An 11,989-nucleotide genomic window follows, 5' to 3' on the forward strand; every position below is an offset into this window, starting at 1 on the left:
GTGGGTGGCAGGTGGTGGTGGTGGCGGGTGAGTGGGTGACAGGTAGCTGGTGGTGGATGGTGGTGGCAGGTAGGTAGTGGGTGGTGATGGCAAGTAGGTGGCGGGTGGTGGCGGCGGCGCGGTAGATGGTAGTAGCTGGTGGTGGGTGGTGGGTGGTGGGTGGTGAGTGGTGGTGGCAGGTGGTGGTGGGGGGTAGGGAGGTGGTGGAAAATGGTGGCGGGTGGTGGGTGGTGGTGGCGGAAGACGGTGGTAGAAAATGGTGGCGGGTAGTGGCTAATGTTGGGTGATAAAAAAAAAAAAAAACTGAAAACTCAAAATGGAAACACATTTTTTGTGTTTTCATTTTTTGACTAAATTTATAAACTGAGACCACTGATTTATAAATCAAAAATTTTACCAAACAAGTTTTTATTTGAATTTTTTAAATTTTTGTAAATATAAACAGAAAACTGAAAACATAAATGTTACCAAACAGCACCTGAGTGTTTTGTTTTTCGTGTTTTTTTTTTTTATTTTTTTGTTTTTAGTGAATATTTTTTAAATTTTAAGTTTTTTTTTTTTTTTTTAAACTTTTTTAGATGCATCTTACTTAGACCATCTCCAACGGTGAACCAAATTCAATATCAAATTTGAATTTGATGAAAAAAGTCACTTTTTTTGCTCTAATGGTTTCACCAAACCGATATCAAACTGAGAACGGAACAAATTTTTCATCAAATTGAGAATTTGCGGGAGCTTTCACCAATTCACTGTGCTGTAACGTTGCAAGTGGGGCCACGGTCAACTTGCTGGACATCCGGCCGGTCGACCAACCGGTTAATCGGTAAAAAGTTCAAACAGTTCAAATATTCAAGTTCAAACAAGTAACAATAAATAAATAAATAAATATTTGCCTTATAGGTCGACCGGCCGGTCGGCCCTTGCCTTTGATGAAAACCATTAGAGCAGCCTATATCAGATTGAGAAAATGATTCTTTTTTTACTCAGATTTGATGAAAGAAAAGGTTAACCATTGGAGATGCTCTTAGATGTATCTAAAAAGTAAAAAAAATTGTGAAAAAATATTTAAAAAAATTAATAAATACATAAAAATATGAAAAATATATTGAATTCTATATTTTTTTTTTGTATTTTTGGTATTTAGTGAATTTTTAAAAGATTTTTTCACAAAAATTATATTTTTTATGTGTTAGGTGTGTTTAAAAATTTTAAAAATTGCTTAAAATATTTTAAAAATTCAGTAAAAATAAAAAAAAAAGCGAAAAATAAAAAAAAATAGAATTTTTTGAAATGTATTTTTGGAAAACCAAAAACAAGGAAATTTTAAAGTGAAATTCATGAAATGTTTTTTTTTTTTTTTTTTTTGAGAACGATGAAATCACCATAGATTAATAAGCAAGATAACAACATTACAAGTTATAGTAAACATGAGTACAAATAAAAGTAGAATAAACAAGCACCACCAAAAGAGTCCCTAGTCTGGTCCAAAAGCTCGACGCCGAGGTGGCCTGAAAAGACTGGGATGAGAGTAGGAATCTTCAATTCGTGAGGAATTTATTTTTATGATAAAAATAAAAAATAAAAAAAAAACTCTATTATATATAATGTTAAAATAGAGGGAATTGGAAGTGGTAGTTTAGTCCCTAGAAAGACATATTTATAGTCTTTCATCTTTTCTATAGTAGTGGAGGTGATTTAAGAAGATAATGCATTCTTATCAAGTGTCTAAAACCCAATAAAGAGTTACACAATACATTAGGTGAGTTATCTTTTAAAAAAATTATCCGTTGCCCTTATAGCACCACGTGGTTATGTCACCCCACAAATCACCAAAAAGTATGGCCGCCTTTGTTTTCCATGCCCAAAACACAAATTCGTGAACCCCTTCCTTCCGCCAATCACAACGCCCAAGGACTCACCCGACTGTGTCCGATGGACAATGACTAAGTTCCCCGTATCCTCAGCAACATAATAGAAATGAGTTAGTATTAAGGTCTCGTTTGGGAATAGGTTAATTTAGTAATTTTTTTATTTATTTGGCTAAAATATGAGCTAAAAAAAATTAGTATTTTTGGGATGACTTTTTAGCTTTTTACGAAAAGATGTGTAAAAAGTAGAGAGAAAAGAGAATCTTTGACTTTTTGGTATGAGTTGTTGGCTTTTTGACTAATTAATAACTTTTTGACTAAAAAGGAAGGTTCCCAAACGAGGCCTAAGAAACACTGCAAAATTTTAGTTAGATCATTAAATAATTTTTCTACAGAATCAGTTTTTGGTCTCTTTGGTTGGCAAGAAAGACCGCAAAATTTTAGTTAGACCATTAAATAATTATTCCACAGACAGAGTTGATCAGCTTTTGTTCTGTTTGGTTGGCAAGAAAGACAAAGGAAAAGCAAAAGCTAAAATCTACGGCTATGGAGCTGGAATGTTTAGTGGTAAGATGGTCAGTAAAAACTGAAAAGGAAAATCCAAAGCATGATTTGCTTCAAAGTTCAAAGCTAATAAAGTGGCTTTGATTCAAGAGAGCAAAGATGCTTCTTGTCGCCAAATCATGTTTCTGCTTAAGAAAGTTGATGGCAAAAGTAAGGACATTGAATGGTTTCCAACTTTCCATTCCCCTAGTTTCAATTGCTTATTAGTTAACATTGCAACAAAAATGGAAAAAAAAAAACAAGTTACAGAAAGAGCTCAACATTTCACCTGTAATGCAAGCAGTTTTGTTTGAAGTATTAAAAAATTGGCTAATTAAATTAATCTGTATTAAAGTTTGAAGAAAATACATTAAGCCCACAAGTTTGGCATAACGATAAGATTTTAATTCACACAACATTTAGTTTCTTTGCTATTCGTATGAATGAAAAAAATGATATTGTCATTTTTTTTTAAATTAAAAACTGTATATTATGATGCAAATGGGCGTTTCAAGTGAAATGCTAAACAACCTCAAGTTGGCTCTCAGTTGATAAATCGAAAAAGACAGCCTACTTTTCTGGGTTTCAGCTGTTGTTGAACTAGAAATCTGGTTTCCTCAGTCTTTGCTAATTCATTGTTCTGAACTTGAAACTACTCTCATTGTTCTGATGAACTTGAAAAAGCCCATGATTCTTGATAGGGGTGAGCATGGTACAGATTGGACCGGATAAGAGTAAAATCAGAACCAATCCATTATCTACGGATCCTGAAAAATTGGAACTAATCCAATCCGTTTAAATCGTGGAACCAATCCGAACCAATCCATTTAAATACGGATTGGATCGGTTTAGGACCACGGATTTATATAATTAAATAACAAAAATATATATATAACACTTTATTTTTATAAAAATATAAATATAGCACCATATTAGTTTCACAATAGCAATATGTCTTTTCATAATAGCGACAAACTGTTCTAGAATTTAAACAACCATAAAGAAACTAGTTCCACCATAAGTATTTAGACCATTACAAATTAACACTAAAAACTAGCAAACAAAGTAATAAAAGAAGATACTATGCAAGTTTAGGTTTGGATTTAAATTTTATATGAAATAAGAGAAGATACTATGCAAGAGGGTGTATAATAAAAATATAGACTATTTGTATACGGTCCGGATCGGTTCCAATCCGGAACCGTGGGATTCAATTCGGAACCAATCCGTGAACTACGGATTTTTAATTTTTCAATCCGGAACCGAACCACGGATTCAAAAAATCAATCCAAACCTACTGGATTGGACTTGATTGGATCGGATTACGGATTTCACGGATTTCTTACTCGGCCCTAATTCTTGAAATGATTATTGTTTACTGATGAAGACATTAACAGATTGAGGGTGTTGCCCTGTCATCGTTTGCTATATCTGCATTATTTTTCATTTTGCTGATACAACAGTAACAATAATTACTCTATCGATACATAATCAACCATAAAACTAATCACACAAAATACACATACGGTTATAAATCTCACTGCCAAGAGGATTTTGTGATTAATGTTATTGTGTCTGTAGAATTATTGTAATGGTTTATTTGACTCGAGCTTCATGAATTCATAATGCAAAAAAATCTCTTTAAACTCTAATAGCGGCTTCACACCTTTTCTTTTCAAGCAAATAAATGAATTAAATGATATAAATAGTAACGTTTATACAAACAAAAAAATGTATAAAATAATATAAATTAATTATAAACCTATCACCTCTAAACAAAAAAACTATCAAGATAATCGTTAATTATAAAAATACCCCTCACATCATACGACTCATAAATTCGATATAAATTTTTTGTAAAAACTTTTTTCATTGTACAAATATAGGTAATGAGATGATGAATGCTTCCCATTCCCCAAGCTTGACCCAGGTTCGATTCCTTGGAGGGGGAGGGGGCAACAAAGGTTGCTTTGCAATTGGTTCTCAACAAAGACCTCGTCTTGTATTCCGATCGAAATCTAGATTTATCTGTGGTATGTAGGTTGTGCTCCATTGGTGCTTCGGTGGTGGGTCCCTTCCTATGAGTTGGGTTAAATCAAGCTGGCAACCAATTACCCCGGGGCCTAGGCTTACGGATGCCGTGATAACACCTCAGAGTATCTTTTTTTTTTGTTCAAAAAAAAAAAAAAAAAGATGATGATAATTCCCACTGCTTCATGAACCAACAAAAACCATTCAGTGCGTTTGGTTTGAGTTTTCTAAATTAAATTTTTTGAAAATTGAATTTTTTTATTTTTCATATTTTTTTATTTTTAGTGAATATTTTTAAATTTTTAAAATTTTAAACATTTTTTTATATTTTTTTAGATATACTTTACTTAGATACATCTAAAAAATAAAAATTTTGTGAAAAAATATTTTAAAAAATTATTAAATACATAAAAATACAAAAAATATACTAAATTCTAGTTTTTTTTTTTATATTTTTGGTATTTAGTGAATTTTTAAAAGGTTTTTTTCACAAATTTTTTATTTTTTAGGTATATTTATGTTAGGTATATCTAAAAATTTTAAAAATTACTTAAACTATTAAAAGAATTCATTAAAAATAAAAAATACAAAAAATAAAAAGACAAACTTTTTTTAAAAACTGTCTTTAAAAAAATGAAACCAAACAAACTGATTGAATTTTGAATGTTGTGGATAAGACTTCAAGCAAGTGCACTACACTAATGGCAGACAAAACCAAAATGGCCTTTAGTCTTGCTGACCCCATGAACAATATTTAGGGTTGGTTTGGGATAATCTAAAAAAGTGCACTTTTTGATTTATTGGTGGGTTTGAGTTGGGTTTGGATTGGGTTTGATGTGATGTGTTAGAGAGGTGATGTGATTTAAATAAGATGATGTGACTTAAATAAGATAGTGATTTTTTGACTTTTTGACTTATTTAGTACATGTCAAACTAGCTCTTAGGCCAAGTTTGGGATGTTCCAAAAAAGTCAAAAAGCCAAAAAGTTACTCAAAAAGTTAAAAAGTTAACACTATTCATCAAAAGTCAACAATTACGGCTGCACAACTCCCAATTCAAATTTTTCCCTACAAATCAATTTTTACAATTTTTTATTACACATTTTTCAATAAAAAGTCAAAAAGTTAACCCAAACATCCATATTTTCAACCTCAATTTTTTAGTCCAAAAAGACAAAAAGTGCACTTATTTAGTCTTTCCAAACTTGGCCTTAGTTAGGTAAAAGTGTACTAAAAAGTGGAGAATATTTTTACTTGCATTGAAATTGTGATGTGCACCATTAAAAATAGCAACTTCGTCTGATTTTAGTCCCCAAAAAAACAAAAGCATTTAAAAAAAGAAAAAGAAAAAAAAGTAGACATGCAAAATTGATTCTTACCACAAATGGAACACAATAAAGAAGGCCCTAATTAAAAATAAAGTAGAGAGTTGCTTGTCTGTTTCGCATGACTGGACCAGCACTAGAGTATTCATATTTTATTCGATTTTATGACTTTCTTAATTTTTCAAACGAAACCTTAGCTTTATCATAATTGGTTGGTTAAAAAAGGCATCACATTTTTTATTGCTATCATAAACAACTTAGGTATTAGGAGGTGAAGGAAGAAGATATAAATGAACTTTATTCCCATTTGATTGTTTTGGAGAAACAAAAAACAAAAATTAAGGCGGTATTTGGTAAAATTTTTTAATCATAAGTTTTGTTTGTTATAATTTTAAAAAATTAAAAACTTAAAAAATTACTATCTTATTTAAATTATATCATTTTATTTAAGTTACATAATCTCTTTACCACATCACTTCAAACATAACTTATATCCAACTTATATTTCATAAAAAATCAAAAAATATACTTATTTAAATCATCTCAAATCATCACATAATTTCACTCATTCACTTGAATAAATCGTTTGAATGGGATTTTTAAAAATTAATTTTACCATATTTTAAAATATATTTTTGTTTTATGTTTGGCCGAACTCTTTCTAAAACAAACTTTCAAGCTAAAGTTCTCAATTTTTTCGTACAATTTTTTGAATTTTTAAGTCTATTCAATTGTCCTCTGGTTGAATGTTACAGTGATTTTTATTTTTTGTTTGTGTGCGTGGGGCAATTCCCAACGGAAAGCAAAGAAGAGAAGTTGGTGGTTGAACATCTACCCATATATAGAGTGAATTTGTAAGTTATAAAATTAATTATGAAAGATAGTGAAGTTATTGGTGACTGATATAAAAGTTGATGGTTGAACGGATGATATAAATAACGAAGTAAAATTAATAAAAATTAATAAATAAAAATAATTTGAATAAAATTAAATTGTATGTAATAAATTGCGTAAATGTTAACAAAAAGATATCTTAATTATTTTTAACTCCTACATAGATAATATCTGATAATTTTTTTAGTTATTTATTTGAAAATAATAATACAATAAATAATAAATAATTTGCCACAGTAAAAATATAAAATTATTTTAACTGAAAAGTATTAAAAAAAATTCAAACTAAATATACAATCAAAATTATTTTAAATCAATAACTGAATGTTTATTTGAAAAGAAAAATTATTTCCTTTATAATATTTTTAATTAAAAAAATTGATTAATATCATTTTTTGTTAATAATTAATTTTTTTAATTGAATTTTAAAAAAAAATTGTTTATAAGTTTTAATCAAAATTTTCAATAGAATTTTAAATAATGTGTTCAGTTATGAGTTATAACAATTTAAACATTCTTTCCAAAATTCATAATTAAATAAATTTTCTTATTTCACATATCACATCAAACATTAAAAATTCAGTTCAACACTCAACTTAAAACTCAATTTAAAATTATTTTCAAAACTCATAACTAAATAAATTTTTTACACTTAAATTATACTTCTAAATTTCATAAACTTGAAATATAATTCTATTATTAAATTATATTTAAAAAATTCTGCCAAATGATACCTAAAACTTTTCAAAATATTTTTTAAAATACATTTAGCTCCGTTAATATATAATAAAATTACAAAATTACACATTTTATAACAAGATACATAGAGTAAAGGGGAGCAATAGTTGTTAATTTCCAATAATCGTTTTTTTTATGGTAAAAATAATTTCCAATAATCTATCGAGAACATAAGATCATATATATTCACAAAAAATGTTGCCAACCAAATACCATAATCCACACCACATGCACAAAAATCTATGAATAACAAAATTATTTATTGATTTAAAAGAAATGAAAAATATAACAAAAATCACACTGGGGGAGTTTGTGAGGCACTGGCAACCACCTTACCACCCTCTGGGTTCCACGCGCCGCCACCACCACCGCCTTGCCTCCCATCAACGGACGGAGCAGCCACCGCACTCACCGCCTGATACGGCTGCACCACCCCTCCCTGCGTGGTATAGTACACCTGCCGCACTCCTCCGTCATAAGTCACCGTCGAATATCCCGGCTCCGCCACCCCAACTCCACCAACCGCCGCCGCAGCCGGTGGTGGCGGCCGTACCATTCCTATGGCTTCGCTGTAACCTCCAACCTTAGGTTGCTGAATCGACGGCGGTGGAACGTTGTACACCGGCTGCTCCCGGTACATCTCCGGTACTGTCCTTTGTATTCCGTAGAATGCTTGGCCGGTCAGCGGTCGCATCACCGGAGTTTGGTAAACCCCAGACGGCGTTTGGATGAGGTAAACCGGTGGTTCCGGTCCTGTTGCAGCGGCGACGGGGTAACCTCCGGTGGTCAAATGCCTTTCCTGCCAGTACGACGCCGGAGCTGTCACTGGTTGCGGCGGAGGAAGTTTCTCCGGGAGTTTCTGTGCGTAATAATCTCCAGCATATGCCCTAGGGTTTGCTTCATCAATTTTTCTCTGGTACATCCCTTGTTCATGTCCACCAATCTGCAGTCTCTGAAATTCCTGAATCTGCCTCTGGTAGTCCGCCGGCGTTACCACCGGTTCTCCAATCACATGCCGATCCTCCTCCAATACGGCATGAGTTTCAGGAACCATCTGCGGCGGCGGCGGCGGCAGATCTTGCACTTTCGCCGCCGTAGGCAGCGGCGCGTGTCCTTTTTCCAAACCAAACAGAAAGTCCGGATTGGCCGCAGAAGGCGGCGAAGAAACATCCAGAGGCTGGATCTGCACCGAATTCAACGCGTCCACGAACCACTGCCGCTCCGACTTCGTCTCACCCGTTCCAAACCCCGTCGCCGGAGGATGATTCAGCGGAAACATAAACAACCTCAACCTCGCCGGCTTGGCCGACGCACGGCACAGCCGATCGTACTCCATCATCATGTGCTCGAGATCTTCATCATTCGTCACCGAAATCAGCGCATCGAGATCTTCACCAGGTAACTGATACTTGAAACTGACCTGAGAATCGCACAAAGCAGATAGCTTAGAAATTAAGGCAGAGAATTTGATGCTGCGATCAACGGCCAAGATCTTGGTGTCGCCGCCGACGTAGGTGAGCTGGTTATCGTGAGGTCTAGGGTGGATTTTGCCGCCATAGCTGCACATGAACTTGACCTTGTAGTTGGAAGAAAGAGGCTCGTCCCAAGAAGCGTTCTCGCAGTCGATTTCTCGAGATCGAGGCGATGAATTGCCGGAGTCTGGGTAGGAAGAGTAAGAGTGATTCTCCATTTTTGGGTTTTGGGGATTTAGGGTTAGGTTTAGGAAAGAAGGCAGTTGTGTTGTTGGTACATTGAAGCACCTGAGGAAGAAAGCGGCTTTCAAGGGAGAGGAGAGGAGAGATATATATGAGGTGGAATAGTGGTGTAGGTGGGCTGTGTGGGACCCAGGCATTGTTTGTGCAACAATGATTCATTTCACTAAAAACATCACCACTAATAGCATTAATGTATTAAAAATTTTTTTAAAAAAAAAAATACAACTCCAAGATCAAAACATCACATCATTAATGACAGGACCCACTGTCACCTAATTAGTGGGAGCAGCATTTTTCTTTTTCTTGTTTGTGAGATTGCGTAGCAGAGAGATAATGCTTAGCTATGACGTGGAAGGAAGCTTCGAGAGCGATTGACTCAAGGGTGAGGACGACCATACAGTTGTTATTTGCACCTCATTTTTTATTGAACACATTTTTAACAATATCATTATTTTGTCAAACCTCGGCGTGTAGTATGTTAATCTATAATTATTTACTCCCTACCTCTTAAAATATTAGGCTCTGTTTTATTTAATTTTTTTTTAAAAAATTAAAATTTCAAGTTATATTTTAAAAGATAAATTATTAAAAACAGTGTTGAAAATTAAAAAATTATTTAGTTATGAGTTTTTTAAATAATTTTGGAATGATTTGTATATTTTTTTTGATAGTTGAAGAAAATTTAATTGATTAATATGTAAATTGAGAGAAAATGAGAGGAGAGAAAGGAGAGAGAAAGTTGTTGATTGATTTATTAATAAATAAATAAATAAGAAGATGAGAAGAAAGAAAAAATAATTTTGAAAAGAGTTTTAAAATTTTGTTAACCAAATATATTTTTATGATTTTTCGATCCAAATATTAATTAAAAAATTAAACCAAACACTACTTTAATTTTTTATTTTTATTGTTTCAAAATATTAATCTATTTTTTAAAATTAAGAGAAAAAGAATATGAATTTTCTATTTTATTCCTCTTTTAAATTTATTAACAATCCGAAAAATATAATTATGACAATTAATATTTCAAAAAAAAAACTTACTACCAAAGATTAGTTTTGAAAAATTAATATTTTTAAAGTGTAATAATTATACTTAAAAAAAATTAAATTCTCAAGAAGAACTACTAGTATTTCATATATTCCTCTTTTAATTATGTTTGGGAATTGAGTAATTTATTTGATTTTTTAATTTTTTTATGAAAATATACGTAAAAAAAGTATTGATTAGTATAAACCTAACTGTCGAAACGAAACTTTCATCTCTGACATTATATGAGAATTTGTCATTAATATCATAAAAAATTAAAATTCAATTAAATCAAAGTGATGGACATGGTGGTCAAATATTAACGGTCAATTTCACGTTAAGGTTTTTATATTGGAATTATTAATGTTATCAAAAGTTATTAGGAAATACAAATATTGCCTTGTTTGATAAGTTGACTATTTTAGTTAATTAATTTTTTTTTATAATTATTTTAGTTGGATTGAAATAGTTGTATTTGAAAAGTTGATTATTTTTTTATACTCCCTCCGTCCCAAAATATTAGTTCCTTATTCCATTTTTCATTATTCCAAAATATTAGTCCCTCTTTATAAATCAAGTACAAAAATAATATAAATTTCCTATTTTGCCCTTCTTTTAAATTAATAAACAATTTAAAAAGTACAATTATGACATTGATATTCCCAAAAAATGTACTATCAAAAGGGTAATTTTGGAAAACCAACTTTTTTCAAATGCAATAAGTGTACTACCAAAAAAAGTTAGATTCCCCAAAAGGGATCAATATTTTGGGACAGAGGGAGTAGTTGATTTGATAATTGTAAGAAAAAAATTAAAATAATTATAAGTTAAATGTGATATTTAGGCCTCGTTTGGGAACAGGCTAATTTAGTAACTTTTTGGCTATTTGGCTAAAAAGGTAGGTAAAAAAAACTTGTATGTTTGGGATGACTTTTTGGCTAATTACGAAAATATGTACAAAAAGTAGAGAGAAAAGAGAATCTTTGACTTTTTGGTATGAGTTGTTGGCTTTTTGACTAATTTAATAACTTTTTGACTAATTGACTAAAATAACCTCTTGCCAAACGAGACCTTAATTTTATTAACTATTTTACCTTTTAACCCAAACCTCTTCTCAAACACCCCACTGTTGAATTCGAGATATCAATGCACGGAAAAGATTAGAAATATTGAATTAGATTCTTTTTAAATACGCATGATGTTCAAGTTTAAATTTTTGACGTAATTTCACGTTCTATTCTTTTGCTATTGATAGTAAAATAAAAATTTAATATTTTATCATTATTTTTCATAATATCCGCCATTAATTCTAAATCTAAGTTTGCATATTCAAATTTTAAGTATTTTATTTATTGAATATATATTATACATATTTTAAAAATATTTATTGATATTGAATATTTTGACCACGTTTGTTTGGCTCCATAGGATAGAGGAAATTAAGAATAAGATTGAATTGAGTGAGAGGATTATTAGTATGGTGATATTAGATTAGAGATATAGGATAAAGAGTATTTGTTTGTACATTACTAGATTAATAATAATATAGATAGTGTTAATATATAAAATTAATGTTTTTTAATTTTCAGTATTTTCTTAATATTATAATTATTTTTTTGTTCTAAAAAATATAATTTTTGTTTACAAATTATTTAAAAATATACTAATCCCCTTATTCAATTTCTAATCCTAACCCTCCAATGACTTTGTTTTGTCCTACCACATGAGGTGATTATTAGTCCAATAGAATAGTTAATCCCCTCACTCATGTCTCAAACCAAACACTATTTAGGTGAGTTCTACGTATTATTACTCCAATATCTCTTCCCAACGAGCCAAACAAACAT

General features: G+C 31.3%; 1 protein-coding gene across 1 annotated transcript; it reads right to left on the reverse strand.

The window, feature by feature from the left end:
- Positions 1-7,639: 7,639 nt before the first annotated feature.
- On the reverse strand, positions 7,640-9,250 carry LOC114300017 (uncharacterized). Its single transcript, XM_028244871.2, has one exon. The coding sequence runs from the start codon at positions 9,248-9,250 to the stop codon at positions 7,694-7,696; it is 1,557 nt and encodes a 518-aa protein (XP_028100672.2). The 3' UTR covers positions 7,640-7,693.
- Between the last annotated feature and the right edge of the window lie 2,739 nt (positions 9,251-11,989).

Source organism: Camellia sinensis, chromosome 3 (genome assembly GCF_055761805.1).
Source record: "Camellia sinensis isolate YWXY chromosome 3, ASM5576180v1, whole genome shotgun sequence".
NCBI classification, from domain to species: domain Eukaryota; kingdom Viridiplantae; phylum Streptophyta; class Magnoliopsida; order Ericales; family Theaceae; genus Camellia; species Camellia sinensis.